This window comes from Branchiostoma belcheri, unplaced genomic scaffold (genome assembly GCF_001625305.1).
Source record: "Branchiostoma belcheri isolate BF01 breed outbred unplaced genomic scaffold, Haploidv18h27 scaffold312, whole genome shotgun sequence".
In the NCBI taxonomy this organism is placed as follows: Eukaryota; Metazoa; Chordata; class Leptocardii; order Amphioxiformes; family Branchiostomatidae; genus Branchiostoma; species Branchiostoma belcheri.
Window position 1 is genome coordinate 86262 of NW_017803924.1, and position 17909 is coordinate 104170.

The window sequence follows — 17909 nt, forward strand, 5'->3', positions numbered from 1 at the left end:
TTGCCATGTTACAATTTCTGAATAAGTAAAAAAAAATAAAAAGGGGGTATACAGGTTGGGAGACTGTCTATGGCGACAATGGAGTCATTGTAAACAATTAAAAAAAAACATATGTTAACACACTGAACTGTAGGCCTTTACTGAGATTTTATTTATTTCAAATGCAAGACAACATATTACACAGACTTACAGGCAGCATTACCTGATGTACGTAAGTCTACAGTTATACAAACGGAACAGCAAAGAACATACACAGTTACAGTTATTCTAGATTTGAACCATCTAAACATTTTGAAATTTATATCACACACTTATAACAAAACGTCATATATGCAAGGTGCTGTAAATACTGCATGTGTGTTGCGTTGAGTCATTTTGTCAGCAAGAAGAAAATAGGAACAGGTGGAAGATTTGAATCGGTCTGTAGATATAATGCTTTTGTTTAAAACAGGACTGTGAATTGGGAACCATTAAGTAGGACACTAGTAGTGAGAGGCCGACCGACTAGGTGATGTACGGTGGTGGCTAGCATTAGTCAAAGGGGTAACTGGCGAGTGCCATGATCGAGAAAGCAGGTTGGAGGGAGAGATCTCGTGACCGAGAATTCCAAACCTGAAGATAATGATGATGATGATGAAAAATGATGATTTAACGTGGTGCTCTATTCTACTTATTTTTAATACAAGACAGTGTAGTTTTTTTTCTGTACAGTAATTTTAAAATTTTAAATCTCATGGAGGTGTGTATGCATGATTAAAGAACGGTTTTAATAGTAATAGTAATAATAAACATTTTCTGGCTTGTTTGTTTTAACCTTCTTTTTAATTCTAAAATGCTCAAAGGCCTCTGCTTTAATCAAGGACGTTCAATCACCTTTTCAGATCATACAAAAACCAACAGGTATATGCATATAATATGGATGCAATAATCTTCTATCCGATAAACAAATAAAAATGCTCTTTCGCTGATTTCTTTGTTACACCACACTTATTACGTGTTGAGATAATTTGTCTTGAAGTAAGAGTTGTTTTTTTTTTCTTCACTCCACTTTGGCTAAGCGAGTGTCTTGCATGGTGTAGGACGTGTTTTCCAGAGCAGGTAACTAATAAGTGGCAACATGTTAGGAGCGAGACAACAGCCCCAGACAGGCCAGCAAAACACAGGTAAATATTGTTATATTGACAAAATATCATTGACAGGCTACGGCAAAAAAGATTTACAGGCAACTATATGATTTTGAAACTGTGAGATGTTTCGGGTACTACTTCGTTAAGCCTCGGTCACACACCCGCCGTGCGTGCGTGCTTATTGTCCGTACGTTTTATTGGGAGGCTACGTCTGCTACGTTTTTCCAAATACGTGGGGAAGTAGTGGCGTTGAATTGCGCAATGTGTAAGAGTGTGGTCTGCACGCCACGTCTGGCCGTGAGCGGCTGCGTGCATCGTTCGTTGCGCAAGTGGTGAATTGTACGTGCTTACAACGTACGATCTCTGTGCGATTGCGGCCACTTTACCGTAAGGAGGTCGTACTTACACGTATGGTTCGTCCGCAGACCGCACGCAGAAAATACAAATTTTCAACGTAGCAAATTCTTGGCGGTTTTATTGTGGCCCAGATGTTGTTTATCTCTTTAACTTATCACGTCCAGACACTGAACTGTGATTGGTTGTGGACCACGGCTCTCCGGGTGGCCTTCCTTGTGCCATCCCGGCAAACCGATACAAAATTTAACAGCCACGCGCCCCTGTATCCTGACGTACCCGTGTCCTTTACCGGCAAGTTTACCAGCGGACTCTGTACCCTGTCCCGGCAAAATTTCGAGGCGGACGTATCCCGACTCGTATCCCGGTAAGCCGACGACTGTGACCTCTACCACACTTCTCATTCCTATCCTAGAACAATCCCAGCCGCTCATCGTTTATCTGGACTTAGCACACAACGACTACTGGAAATCCCCCGAAAAAGTGGTACATGATCTTGCCTCATTAGCTCGGGCTATCGCTTCCATTTCCTCTGTCTGCACAGTCATTGTCACAGAGCCACTCTGGCGACTAAAATCCCCTAGTTATATGCCTGATTTTCACCATCGTTTGCACACGTCCCGTACCATTCTTCGGCCTTTCATCGATTCCACACCGTCAGTAAGCCGCTGGTACCACAGCCGGTTGTGGCAGAAAAACTAAGATTACATTTCCCCCGATACCCTACATTTGTCGGACTATGGGAACCTTCACTATTATAAACGCATTCGTGGCTCTAATATCCCACATGTACCACGACCACAAGCCGCCCAGCCATGTTATGCAACCGTAGGTTGAATCCACTTGTCTGTTGTCCGGATTTTGGCGTCCCACTCGGTGGGTCTTTCTCTCGCTCACAGTTAGGTCCCTTGGTGGTCCCGAACTATAAGTAGTCTTTTAAAAGCCACGTTATATCTCTCATTTGTGAACGGTACCCGTACACGACTGATAAATATATGCATTCCTACAGAGATCTTTCCGTAGTGTCAAAACTTTCTTAATTAAAACTTTTTATACCGCCAAACATATCCCTCTCCGTTTGGTTTATTCCATGCCTTAATTTAGTGTAAGTTATTTTGCAGATTTCGCCACATACTCCGGCCGTGGCTCTGTTGCGCTCGGTTATGGATCCGAGATTTGTACTCGTTATGTTCAGTTATGACCCCATGCTCGGTTATGAATTCGAGGCGTCGCCCCACCTATTGAGCGCTTTGTTACTCTCCGCACCTGGGAAGCTTCGTTACTTAAACCGATCCCTGTTATGGGCTTTCATGGCATATGCTCAGTACTTATGTTACTGATGACATATTCAGCTCTGCACATTGTACCGTCACTTTTAAACCACAGTGACACTTTATACTACCGTTGACCATTTTTACTACCTGTTGACAATGCATTTCGAATGGTTGCGCTGACATTGGTTTTTAACATGTCACAGTATTATCCTCTGATACAATGCTGTATAGAACTTTTTAAACTCCGTATTATTATGCAAATAAGCTCTAATCATGCCTCTACCCAAATTGCAAGTGTACGTTTATGTTAATACGTTTTAAGCATGTATATATACGAATTGTTATGTTGATGTAAATATGTTTTTAATCATGACTAAAATTGTAAATGCCGTAACGCAATTCAGCCGTTGTGGCTGCAAAGTTTGTGGCAAGGGATTTTGAACTAAATAAACTATATTCATTTCATTCATTATTATATACGATGATCGTTTACTTTACACTGTTCACAAGCTGTTCCATTCAGCAATTATCGGTGTGAATATTGCTACGCCCTATTTTATTTTTTTCGGCTACGAACTATGTTCGTGCCGTTATGTATTGTTACTTCACGGCGATTATCGTCTATCGGTTACGAATTACGTACGTACCATTATGTAACGTTGTTACTTTACCCAGTTCACGGGCTACTCCGTGATTATCAAGAGGAATATCGGTACGCTCCAGTCTTGAGCATTTTCAATGGTGACAAGTGTGATTGACATCTTATTTTCATCAATATTAATCAGCTAAGAGTTGGGATTTTCATGTCAGTTTTGAACTACCGTGAACACAATTTACATGTAATATGCAGGTGTGCATGTGCTTGTGTCAGTGCATGCTTGTGTGTTTATGTGTTGGAGGTTGTCGCTAGATAGGTCTGAGCCTTCTAGGTGTGTATACTAAACAATGTTGCCAAATATAGCAATTCTCAACATAAGAAAAAATCTCGGATTCACCTCGTAGCACTTCCGATTAAGTTTAATGCCAAATGGATTCATGTTCATATGGTATCAACAAGTTTTAATAACAAGTGGCAGAAACGAAATGTTTTCTTTAAATGATGTTGCATACAGGCTATGTCAGTTACATTTTTCAACATGGTCAAGTGATTGTTTATGCTTATAGAAGACCACTAAAAGGTAAATCACACGTGGACTTTTAACTACTACTATTATAAGGTTTTGTGTTGAAACCTAGTACAAGTACTGAAAACATATACTTGAGCAGGTCCTGAAAATATCCAGCTTGCCATTTTCTCATTTGTTCACGTATTTGCAAATAAGCTTGTTGCTTTTACTTCGAGTTGCCTATGCCATATGTTTAGCTCGGGTAAACAGAATATGAGTGGACTGTTTTTGTAAAATATTTCTTCTTCAGAAGTGCTGGTATTTACCTGTGTACAATGTATAGACCTGGGGTCTAATTTTAACTTTAAGGTGTCCTCCCTGGCTAATTTGGCATTTTAGCTGTCCGTCGTTTTCTCACAAAGAAATTTAGAAAGAGCACATGGATGACGTCATCACATTCAATTGCCCCAAATGTAATTATCTTTAAAGTTATAATATAGCACTTTGGTACAAGTAACTGAAATAAAAGTATGATTTTAATGTACATAATGGTCAAAGCTACAAACGTACGTTTGCACAAATTGATATCTACTAATTACCCGTAGTTACTAGTATTAGAGAATAACTAAATTTTAACTAGGCAATAAGGTTATTCTCTAATAACTACGGATAATTAGTAGATATCAATTTGTGCAAACGTACGTTTGTAGCTTTGCCCATTATGCACATGAAAATCATACTTTTATTTCCGTTACTTGTACCTATGTGCTATATTATAACTTTAAAGATAATTACATTTTGGGCAATAAAATGTGATGACGTCATCCATATGGTCCAAAAAATCATCTTCATAACCCTTTTGTACCCAGGTATCAATATTCAGTACAACTATAGTTCTTTATAAATTTCTTTGTGAGAAAATGATGGAAAGCTAAAATGCCAAATTAGCAAGGGAGGACACCTTAACTCTAACTTTAACTTACTTATACTTGATTAACATATTGATACATGAGTAAATATTTGACCAAAAATATCAAAATACTATGACATTTGTTGCTATGATTAACATCTAGTGATACACGCGATATTAGACGGATATTGTGAAAAAAGAAATATTCCGTTGTAAAAGACAAACATGCATGTCATTGGTCTTACGGTCACTGGTTTGAACCTTTAGTTTACTTATATTTTTCCTTTACGTTCTCTTTTTCTCGTCTATGTAGCATTTTAAACCAAATTAAAGGATGTTGACTAGATTAAGAATTTAGAAATCATAGAATTTTGGCTGACATGTGTGTTCTTTCAAATATGCAAAGCAAGATTTATGATTTCAATTGGTAAAAGTCCATTATTTTAAGTCCACATTTTTGATGTGGGGCTACCCAACATTCTTATGATCCAGACGATAATAAAGCACTTTCCTTTGCAGATTATCATCTATTTTTCATATGTATATCTATATATTGCATACTTCTATTAATATTTATCCGGGTACATGGTCAGAATATTGATATTATAAAACAAACAGATAGGTATTAAAACGATAAAACTTGTTGGTGTTAAAAGCACATTCTTCATGTAAGTTTCAACGCAAATTGTAAAACGCGTGTACAGTACTACTTTTACAAATTAAGTGCATCAAAGTTATTGGAAGTAAAATTATAATTGGAATGACTTTTGTCTAAAGGCTACAAGATTCACTGAACATTTATAAAACACACACAGAACATCAAGCAAAAACAACTGTAGTTTGATGAAAATAGCATCTTAAATGTTAGGTTACTTGAATACATGTACCAAATGACTAATGTTTTTCAATGACGTTTGGCTTAACTGGTACTAGAATGTAAGAGAAGATTGGGGTACTACGTATCAAACTGTCACCCCAATTTGTTTTAAGAACATTGAAATAATACGTTTTAAATGTAAAAAAAAAACTGGACTGACAAAAAATCCTAGAGATCTGAATACATGACACACTGCAAGTATTCCACCTATACATCAAAGGTTACCGTTTATGATATCTTTATTCTTCAAAAAATGACCAAATAAAAAGGCCGGTTGCGTATCAGCTACTCTCTGTCTCCCCTTCTTTGCTTCTTCCATTCATCAACATCATGGTGTGTTGATTCTAAACATGTTGTGTTGATTCCTGCGTTTAAACTGGAAATAATGAAACCGAGTTAATTAACTAATATGTTATTTAAAAAGAAAATTGAAGATGTTATAGCATAAAGATTCTATAGAATAAAACAAAACAAAAATCAAAATTTATTATAATTGTCCTGGGACAATTATAATAATTTTGATTTTTTTTTTTTTGGGGGGGGGGTTGTCCGATCATTGGCAGTTACTCTCTATAAAATATTAGAGAGCTATATTTTAAGCAATGGCAAATTTTATTGAGTCAATAGTGGAATATTTTGCTAAGAAAATCGCAAAACATTACTTGGATTGCATACAATAAAAATATATTACATACAATATGAAGTATCATTTAACGCTACGCCTTAGGTTCTGAAAATAAGTAAGTATATGCAGCTACGTTAAACCTAAACAAAACGTAGTTAGCAAAAGTTTGGAATACGTGTTTTTTTTCGGAATATCATTCTTTTAATCAAGCTGTTAATATAACTTTGCAAGCTTTTCCTTTTTTTTAACAAACATATGTTGCTTACAAGCTAAATTTTCCGAAAATTTTGTAAGGGTAGTGTTAAACAGATAGGGTTGGGAATATACCAAATATTCCGTTTTGCGTGAAATATAATTTGGAAACAGAACGTATGCGCAGAAAGGTAGAAGTCTGCAAACAGGGAAAGAAACTTGACATAGTTTCACTAAGCCTACTTTGAGTAACAGATAAGCGCATGCAAACCAAATGTACAATTTTTTTGTGCGTATATGCTGACTGAAGATGACAGTCACAACTAGAAATGCTTTATTCCTCCTTATTTTGTTAAGAAAATGATGAAGTAAATGATTTAGAAACTCTAGAATTTGACGTTTTGATTGTGTTCGTTTCTTTTGCTGAGGGGTTAAAGGTCACTGATCATTTTGATTCGATCTCTACGAACAGTTTAAGCCGTATGAAATTTAGGAATTTTAGACAAAACGCACGCGTATCTCAGTTAGACTAGCCTTTCAACATTAAACTCAGTCAAGTGATTTCTGACAGTTAATTCCATTCCTCTTTCCGGTATGTTGAGATAGGAACTCTCATTCCTGCCATGTGCCCAAAAGGTAGGATCATATCATATAATGGACGACCTATTATATTATTACGTCAGAAATTAGTTTACCACAATGAATGTTTGGACAGTTTGTGGTCGATCGATGTTTATATTGTACAGGTGTGTGTGCGCGCTTGTGTGGCGTTACATATACTACTGTCGTCTACTGTCACAACTAAATCACCCATTAGGACATGTAATGCTGTGTCAACAAAACTAGACCCAGGGAGCATAAAACACACCTGACTTTGAAAACTTAAAATGATCCTTATTCTTTAACTGACCATTCTAGAATGTTCTTCAGAACAGGTAAACAGACTGTGACGTAATGATGTAGTAATAGGTCCATTGAGGCTGTTATCATCTGATAATATGCCAGAAACCACTTACTTTGTCAACCTAACGGACAATTCCAAATAGTAAGAGAGACTTACATTCGACAGGTTTCAGTTGATCTGGCAGATGTAAGGGAAAGCCCGGCGACAGTTCTGGTCGTTCCACCTCCCATTATACCTCATCACCACGCAGTCCTCACCCCCTCTATAGTTGTTGGGTTCGCGCGGGTTCCAGTTCTTGTAGCTTCCTGTATAAATTGGTACAGGTTTGTTTCGATAAAAATTAATGGTACCACGGATAATACTTTTAAGGCTCATTTTTATTTTGCAGACGTATTTTTACATAATGCTTAAGGAAAGTGACAATCATACAAATCACAATATAACAAGATGTATTTAAACCTGAGTTCAGGTGCCTGATACCTACCTGAAATATTTTAGACTTTCATAATGAAAAAAAAAATAGATTTCACAATCTATACATATATGGACCGTCATGTACACTAGCTGAAAAGAATTTCTGTTTTATGTTGTACAGAACTCTCCGGGTGGTTATAATTGTTCAAATACCCCGCCACCTAGTCCTTTCGTTCTAAGCGCGTTTAACGGATACATGTAATTTAATGGATATTGGAATTACCTAGAGGGGAATTGTCAGCAAACCGCCAATGGCCTTCGACTCGTTCATCACTCAGTCCGATGAAATAATCCCCGTTTCGTTTGTCCCTTCTAGCCAGGCCCTGTATGAACGTATTGACGGCACTGCTTTTAGGCATTGCCAGTCGTCCACTATCTGAAATGCAGGCTCTCCTCGCCCCATCGTAGTTTTTGGCATTTCCGTAGACCTTGAAGCAACTTCCTCGGGACATTGTGTAGCCAGATGGGCATGTACCTTTATGGGAAAACACACGAGAGAACTAATTAAAAAGACATGTAGATTCCTGTCGTCTACTTGACGTGCTGTAGCTATAGCTTCTTGTAGGTTAACATTTTTGACAGACCTAATATTCCCTTGGCAATAGGACTGCAATAATGCGTATACTTGAACAGAATGACAAAATGGTAGGTTTACGGTTTACGGAAAATATTGCGCTTTACCCGAACTTAAACGGAACTCACGACTAACAAGGTTCTTTTTACAAGTAAATATAGATTATTTCCAAGGCCTTGTAAAAATACACCTACATCTGGACGACCCTTGTCGGCTATTCATTCCGCGTGGACAGGTCCTACAGCCCGTGGACCCTGCGCTGCTGTACGTTCCGGCGCGGCAGACCCTGCAACTCCTAGCCCCCGCTCGGTTATTGTATTGTCCGGCAGGACAGGTCTTGCAACTAGTTGACGCCACATTGTTGCTGTATTTTCCAGGAGGACAGGCCTCACAACTTGTAGACCCAGTTGTTTCACTATATTGTCCAGCGGGACATCCCATACAGCTCGTTGACTCCAATTTGTCGCTGTATTTTCCAGCAGGGCAGGTCATACACATAGTTGATTCGACTCCGTTGCTGTATTTTCCAGCAGGACAGGACTTACACCTTGTGGACCCTACTGTGTCAGTGTATTGTCCAGCGGGGCAGCCCATACAACTATTCGACTCTGTTTTGATGCTGTATTTACCAACAGGGCATGCCTTACAGCTCGTTGCCCCCTCAACGTCACTGTACTCTCCGGCGTGACAGTCAATGCAACCCGTTGACCCAACTTTGCTGCTGTATTTTCCGACAGGGCAGGTCTTACAAACAGTTGACTCTTTCTCACTGTATTTACCAGCAGGACATGTCTCACAAAGGTCTGACCCCGTCCTACTACTGTATTTCCCGGCAGGACAAATCGTACAACCCGTGGACCCTGCTGTACTGCTGTACTTTCCGGCGGGACAGTCTAAACAGCTTGTGGACCCCCCGCCAGTGCTGTATTTTCCGGCGGGACACTTCTGACAAGACGCCGCTCCCGAAGAGTTGCTGAACTCCCCTGCTGCACACGGCACGCACTTTGTGCTTTTGTCGTTACTGGCCGTTCCCGCTGGACAGATGTCTTCCCGCTCGTCCCCAAGCTTGCACTCATGCCCGGGGTGACATCGACGGCAGGTGAAGGCTCCGTGTTCTAATATAAAGATACAAAATGCGTCTTACATGTACATCATCAGTTTTCTCGCATTTGCTAAACCAACATCTGTATAAGTCTCTCTTCTACGGCTACACATCCTAGATAATATCGTTATGGTTCTTCTGTTCAGTAACAGAAACACTATATATGTATATGTATCGGTATGGCCGGTGTAACCGCCCTTCGGCGTAATACACTAGCTTCGCAGGCACGCGGCGCGGCGGCAGCTAGCTATATCACACCGAACGGCTTGTTACACACAATCTTTGCACATTTAATTGCAAGAGTTGTTTAAAGCTTTCTAGTGATAATGCCCCAACTGTGCTTGGATGTAGAGAAAGTACATTATAGTATAATTAGTATAATTTTTAAGTAAAATTCAAACCCTACTAAATAATTAATTACTTTTGGAAGGTCTTTTTTTTAATTAGATTAACCTTACAAAAATGTACCAGTCACATATCACATTTCTCAATTTTAATATGTTAGTTAGTATGAACTGACCTCGCCCTGGGACACCAAATAGGCCACATACACGTCGCATCAAGTGTTTACAAGTCACATATACCAATGGCACTATATTTTAAAATCAATGGTATCTTTATTATTTAGAAACAAAAAAAAAAACACGACTGACCTCCGGTCTTCACAGCTTTCTGTCCAGGTCTGCATTCTTCCACACAGCGTCCCTCATGTTGATACTTGCACGTGTCACAGTCTGTTGAAGCCGGGCCTGAGCAGATTCTCTTTCCCACGACATTGGTCTGATTTAATGCATTTGATTGGCTGTTTCCAACGTGGTTGATGTCTTTGCAAAAACTGCTGCATTCTGCTCATAACGAAAAAAAGAATCTGTTAACTTAAAAAGTAAAAACAACCTTTTCATAATCTCTTTAAAAGTACAAACAATCGTTTCAAACATCTATTGAAGACATTTTTTAAAATCTCGTCAATCGATTATTTTTAATCTATGATATTAAAAATTATAGATTTACTAATCGTTGCAGATATCTAACTGATATGCAGATAACTAATTGTGCCAGCCGGCGATAGTAGATGATTTGTTGTCTGTACTGCTACATGGTATTAATCAACAAACATTTGATCTTAAAGCTTAGTAAAACGCTCATGCCAAAGTGCAATTATCCCTACTTTTGTAGAATCTAGTCAGAACACAAACATTTCCATATACTTTTGCACACGTTGTTATCATCAAAGTGGGTCAGAGGGCAGTCTGTCACACAGTACACAACACCATCTGGATGTGCCTTTTCCATTTTCTTTATGCCTGGCAACAAAAGAATTAAATGAATTAATGCAAATTAATGCAAAACTAATTCGTAATAGTTTTTTTTCATTAATCTTTAATTGCTTTTAAAAGTTTCGCAGAGTCTTAACAGCTAATGATAAAGGGCTATGATTCAACTTGGACACCGTCACTACGAGGGACTTTTGAGGAGTAAAACAGAAGTTACAATTACCTCGTGATCATTATCATTAACCTTTGCCCTACATCCCCCCTTTCCATATGCAATTTTCTGTGATGTCCTTTTATTAGATATCCGTCTTCTCATATTAATGCTTCAATAATGACAGAACTGTTTATGCGATTTTGTTTATAAAACCTGATTAATGATTGGTCATAAACAGAAATCATTTACGGGATAGAAAAGCTAGATAAACAATCATTTTCTGTAAAATAGATCTATGGAATTAATTGAATAAATGCATGCAAACACTTACATGTGCAGGTTTTCGTTGCAATACTAGCTTGCATGTGAGGCGGGCACTGTGTGACGCATTCGAAGGAGCCTATTTGCCTATCCTTAGATACTTTCAAATGTTTACAGGCAATGCAGTCAGTTGGAGAGTTTGATCCACTTGTGCGACATCCTGCATCGACAAGAATACAGTGTATAGGAAAAAAGACCGTCTGTCAATACATCAATATCACGAGTAATTTTAGAGAGAAAAATATAGCCATACCCCTAGTACAGTAAGAAAATGTTCTTAGACAGACAAGCTTTACAAATATTACAAGTAGAATATTAGAATATTTCCATTAGTATATACCTTTACAACTTTAGACAGCTTCACAACAATTGCTTGAAGAATATTCTATGATTTTTTATCAAGAGATCGATATAACATTTAATTTTCAATGTATGTTCCTACGATCAGTAACATTTAAATAACCGTACGACTGAAAGTGAATTAGGATGCTTATAAAAAGGCTGTGAAAAAGCTGTGTAAAAGTGTAAAAATGTTATTCTTTGCAAATGGACTGACCTTTACACTCGGGGTGGCATTTCTGCCGGCAGACCCCGTCAACCATCTCCGTCCCTTCCCGGCAGATGATGAAGTCCTTTGCCGGCTTGTCCAGCAGTGACAGTCCCATCACCTTCACAGGAGACTCCCCACTGCCGAAGGAATAGTATCGCAGGGACGCCACCTCGTGGAAAGTGAAACCAAGCCACACATGCGGGCGCTCCTATTATTGCAGTTTCGACAAAAAACATGTTTTAACTGTTGGCAATATTAGCATGAGAATCATCTACGTCGCACTACGAGACGCGGTACACTTTTGGTCACTGTGGAAAACGGTACACTTTTGGCCACTGTGAAAAAAATTAGAAGAAGATTCATAGTAGGCTTTTTTTTTTCAATATTATCTCAAATTGCATTGAGCATCTAATTTCGTTAACTGAATTCTATTGTCATTTTGTAGAGATTAACGTACCTCATTGTAAGGCATTTTACCATATTGGATGACTGTGGTTTTGTCCGTTGCATCTTCAGTCACACAGGCAAAGTACGACTGGTACAGGGTTGCCGAACCTAGTCCCCCGGCCTTGTCATTCAGCTGGGTCGTTTGAAGCCGCATTGCCTAATATGTTTGCATATCAACAATTATCATTATTATTTTTTGCATTGAAAAAAAAATTAACCATGTCCATTTAGTAAGTAATTTTCTTACTTGCTCTTCGTACGTGTATTTGTAAAGAGAGACAGAGACAGAAAGAGAAATCAAAAGAATGGAGAGAGAATCAAGAGATTAGGTACCAGCCTTAGAAACGCCCTCTTTTGGTGGTATGAGTATAGGTGCATAGCGTGTATTGCGATCATGCATGACTTAACGTTTATTAATGATGCTAATTAAATGAACTGCTAACCTTATATAATGCAACTCCCTCTGGTGAGATCTGTATGTATATCCATGTCTCATGGTTTTGCGGGATGCTGGCAAACACGACAAAGATGTCGCCCTCTGATGCTGCAGTGAAGTGAATGCACTTCCCCTTACCGTTTGGGTTAAAATTATGCGCGTTGGACCATTGGATGCTACACGGAACATCTCCCATTGTATCCCTAAAAATACATAATCGAAGAGTCTGTCGACATCAAGTTCCCTTGTTCCAAGTTTCACCCATGCCCTCAAGCAAATGTGAAGGATGAGTTAAACTTTTTAAAGTTAACTATATCAATAATGACAATTGTGATTATATAACAAAGCTTACTTACATTTTCCGGCCTAGGTGGTTAAGAAGTTTTTTGTACTCAGCTCTGGCTACTTTGCGACCTTTAATCCACTGTGGTAAGTCTGGTAGGATGGAAACTGATGCCTTGAAGTCGTCATCCGTCACCGTAAAGACACCTGTTCCCTCAGTATATGTCATAACAAGGCCCTGAACGCTGACCTGCAGAGTCGTAATATAATGAATTTATTTTATTTTTTTGTCTAGAACTAAAAGAAATAAAAAGAAACATTTCAAATTAAAAAAAAAGAATGAAATAACGAGAAAATTGAATGTGATCTTGTTTAGCAACCTTTTTTTCCTGGACGTCGTTGCTCCCTCCGTTGTCATAGCCGTCATATAAATGAGGTGCAGACCCGATTCTTGTTGAGAGCCACATGCGACTGATGAACTTCAGCTGCAGCACGTCTTGAGCCTGAATAATCCCTGGGATGTCGTAGGGCATGTCAAAAATGACCGTGAACTCATTTCCGCCGATCATTTCCTTCCATGTGGGGACTCCGCTTTTGCTTCCTTGCAGGTATGCCAGCATGGCGGTTTCACAGCCTGCCTCTCCAGCTGGCAGGAGGAAGTCTGAACTCAGGAGACGGCCCTAAAGGTAGAATATGAATGGTTATAAATCTATGTTATGATTATCTTCTTTTAGAATCACACTAAGGCGGAATACATCACTTGGTACGTGAATCTCTGTCTAAACGTTTAAAAAATTATAAAGTTATTACCAAACAAGAGTTCCACGTGCACGTCCTCATACCTTCGCCAAATAATGTTAACCCTTGCGGTTGATGAATTATATAATTTTAATCATTGATTTCAATCATTGATAGCAAGAGCCTCATCTGCATGAATTATACCAGTTGATCATATTCTCCACCCAATGACAGTCATATCTTAACAAAAAAGCTATTATAGCACTTCCTCATAAATTATGCAAATCAGGACGATTTGAGTAAATTATGTTTATTGATGTTCACCTTCACTTAACTTCCAAATGTGGCAAGTATGAAAATTCCCAGCAGTTACAACTATGAAGTTATACAAATTTGCCATTAATTATGCAAATTTCGTCCTCATTTGCATAATATGTATCCTCAGATGTTTTTTCTCTATCTCAAGTAGATGTCACAAGTGTTATATAATCCTATTATTGAACAAAGCGGATTTATAGAATTTCCTCATTAATTATGCAAATTAGCTCCTGATTTGCATAATTGTAATTCAATAATGTCAAGCATCACTTCAACTGCCTACATACCAAAAATCACGACAATCCGTCAACCGGTTCATGATTTATTCTTCTTCGAAAATTTTTCAACAAATGCTCCTGCAGTTCTAGAACATGCCGCTAGGGGATCTAATCTCTAGTCACTTCTTTCCTATCCCAAGAGCTATCTGCCATCCAAAATTCGTGACCCTAGCATGTCCAGATCACGAGATATCAAAACCGGAAGATCTGCTGCAGGTGGGTAGGTCTCGTGAAGACCTACCCACCTACCAATTTTTATTCAAATTCATCTACTGCTTCTCGAGTTATCTTGCTAAACCACACACACACACACACACACACACACACACACACACACACAAACAAACACACACAAACACTGACAAACACTACTGAAAACCTAACCTTATTGGCGAAGGTAAAAATAGTTTGTTTTAAAAAGGCATGCATGCTAAAAGGTACTTTATTATCTTGGCTACTTATGTTACTTACCTCCTCTAAGTACACAGTCACAGCACGTTCAAGGGATAGCCTTCTCTTGGTCATGCTGTTTTCGAGATCATTGCGGTCCGCGAAGTCACAATAACGGATCTCGGAGACCATTATTGTCTTACTGCTATTTTTAGCTGCTGTGTTACCAACATCCGGGTTTACTGTCTCTTGTGTATAGTATTTTCGGCCTGTCTTCTTTTCTGTCTTTAGCTGTCTGAATGAAATAAAAAAAGGAACAGTTGAAATCATAATTGTAACCAATGTTAACAACAAACACTAAATAAGTCTTAGAAACTTGAGTGCGCTACCACTTGCGCTGTACTATGTCACACTGTGTGAACAAGAAAGAAGCATAGAATTTTTATGGCTTCACCACAAAGTGGTGAAGACATATTGTGTTCCCTCATGTTTCTTCTTCTTCTCCTGCCATTTCTTTAAATGGATTCATCTCTGCCATTTTCCGGCCAAATAACACGAAACTTGGCATGAAGGTAGAGTGGGCAAATACCCCGACGCTTTTTTTTCATTTTTTGAAAAATTGTTTTATTTGGGTTTTTTGGCCATTTTCAGGCAAAAAATATACATTTTGAGATCTGGTTCCCAGGTACTAAAACCAAATGACCTGAAATTTGGTATGGGGATACCTTGGACATATGTCTACAAAAATCATTCAAGCTATTGACATACACCACTTTAAAATTGGGAAAAATAAGGCTTTTTGGCTATTTTCGGACCCAAAATGTACATTTTTGGCTCCTGTGCCCTAATATTAAATCTGAATGACCTGAAATTCGGTATGGGGATACCTTAGACACGTGTCCAAAGAATGCCATTCACGCTTTTGACATATACCACTTTAAAATTGTGTAAAATAGGGCTTTTTTGCTATTTTCGGACCAAAAATGTACATTTTTGGCACCTGTGCCCTAATATTAAATCCGAATGACCTGAAATTTGGTATGGGAATACCTTGGACACATGTCCAAAGAATGTCATTCACGATTTTGACATACACCACTTTAAATTTATGTAAAATAGGGCTTTTTGGCTATTTTCGGCATTGGAAGGTTCCATTTCTGCATGGGGGTGTAGACTATTGGCAGCCATCGTAGGATGGATCCATTTTCGGTATGGGGGATAGGGTGAAGCCATCTGCTGCATTTGCTCTCAAGCAAATGTCGGCCTTTCTAGTTATTCCTTAATTTTTAGCCACTATCCATACAACTTACCCTTTATGATGTAATATAAGTAAATTGTACGATGAAAAAAATACCTTGTACCAAGACATCCATAGTCGACATTTCCTGCAGGGAAGAGCGAGTCGAATGGGATGTTCAGCAATTCCGAAACTGGCCTCAACACAAAAGAGAAAGGTTTGGGGTAGTCGTCAATGGACTCCAACCAGTCCTTCAGCTCTGTTGTTAGGGCTGTCGTGTACATCTCCGTGATGGCAGCGGCGATCTTCTGGTCTCCACCTTGAACCACCATCACCTCGCTACTGTACTCCTGGGATGACCTACAATATTCGTTTTAGGTTTAAAAAAATAAACTACTGTTTACATCATTACCATCATCAACGGTCGACCATACGGAGACAGAATCGTTTTTTTTTTCATTATTTATATATGCGTCTTTAATACACTGGGATAATTTACGGCAAAAGGGATACACATCGGCGTAAGGTGCCCGTTTATAAGCATCTGTAATATGACAGAAAAAAACAACAACTGGAAACGGCAAGATAACATCAATAGAAATACTGCATACAAATGCGTTAGGCATGCATCTTTCTTTCGTTTTGAAAAAAAAAAAAAAAAGAAACGTACGCTTGTTTCCACTGGTATCTGTTGGCAGATGATGCTGAACCGGCAGCTGCCTTTCCGTTTTTTTGCTTTATCTCAGTCTTTGCCTCTTTTATATACCCGAACTCTATGTTGCTTTGTGACGCATACGCTCCGAATGTATTTAGGGTCATCTTCCAGTCAGCCTCGGCTCTAGTGGCAAATTCAGACATCGACAGGTCCTTTGTTGCTACCTTTGTTTTCATGATTTTCAGCTGGCCACCAAATGTGGCTGACTTGATGTAGTGTGTTCCCCAGCGGAGGTAGAAGTTTTCTGAAATTGCAGAACATAAACTTTTTTTTTTAAGTTTTAAAACAGTTTTTAAAAGTCGAAGGTAGACGGTACAAGTCGCTGTTAAAGTAGAGACTGCAATCTGGTACAAACGGCGATTCTACGTATACATACGTATACATTCCGAGATAGGCCTCAAGTTTAGTTTGCAAATTTTAAGATATTTACTTTGAAGACGGTCTGAATTTCTCACCTTTTTCAATAGATTGACTTTTTTATTAACAATTTGTAATGGGGAACCAACCTAACACATCATCCTGTTAGAAGTCTATCGACAAAGACTTCAATCGGGATCACCACCGGTACCCCGGTAGAAATGCCAATTCTACCAATTTTGAGTTTGACATAAATCCATAATTGATTATAGTTGTTTAGAGCAGTGTTGTTCAAGTATTCCACAATATGCGTGGTAAGGTTAGTTTCCAAAATATTAAAGTGGGTATCTTAAAAAAAGTGCAGCTGGACGACGAGTCTTTCTACTTACGAAATGCTATTTCTGCACCAGAAGAAAAATATGACTGGGGAAGGGAGATGAAATCTCGCAGAAAGCCAACACTCAGCTGGTCAGGTTTGACATCGTCCATAAAAATCTCATACCTGGATAGTTTTATAGGAAACAACTTATATGATTAAATCATAATTATCATATTTATGATTGGGAATATATCTAAACAATTTTTGAACCAAAGATCTCGATTTTAACGCCGTATGTACATTGAAATAGCCGTTACCATTAGTAGTTTTTCTTGTGATGTAATATATAATGCTTCACTGACAAGAATTACTTTTAAAAATGTTGTTATGGGCCTGCCTAATTCACTAGTGGGTAAACATGTGAATCTAAATCTTTTTTATCGGCGTTTCCTGAACATTTCAATGATAAAAACTCCATAGTTGTAAAGTTTACAAACACAAACGGCAACTTACCATAAATTTTTGACTAGTCAACCTTAATCAGATATATGATGTCAGTGCTGATTTTCCTATA

General features: G+C 38.5%; 1 protein-coding gene across 1 annotated transcript in view; it reads right to left on the reverse strand.

The window, feature by feature from the left end:
- Positions 1-7537: 7537 nt before the first annotated feature.
- Positions 7538-17909, reverse strand: part of LOC109474722 — a 19106-nt gene continuing 8734 nt past the window's right edge. The window contains exons 12-26 of the mRNA XM_019775085.1: positions 17406-17518; positions 16615-16903; positions 16062-16304; positions 14789-15002; positions 13364-13663; positions 13058-13233; positions 12709-12904; positions 12276-12422; positions 11825-12026; positions 11279-11428; positions 10728-10823; positions 10173-10364; positions 8612-9532; positions 8067-8318; positions 7538-7674 (exon numbers count right to left, since the gene is read on the reverse strand). Coding sequence (XP_019630644.1) covers positions 7538-7674; positions 8067-8318; positions 8612-9532; positions 10173-10364; positions 10728-10823; positions 11279-11428; positions 11825-12026; positions 12276-12422; positions 12709-12904; positions 13058-13233; positions 13364-13663; positions 14789-15002; positions 16062-16304; positions 16615-16903; positions 17406-17518 — 3628 coding nt within the window. The remainder of the gene's footprint in view (positions 7675-8066; positions 8319-8611; positions 9533-10172; positions 10365-10727; positions 10824-11278; positions 11429-11824; positions 12027-12275; positions 12423-12708; positions 12905-13057; positions 13234-13363; positions 13664-14788; positions 15003-16061; positions 16305-16614; positions 16904-17405; positions 17519-17909) is intronic.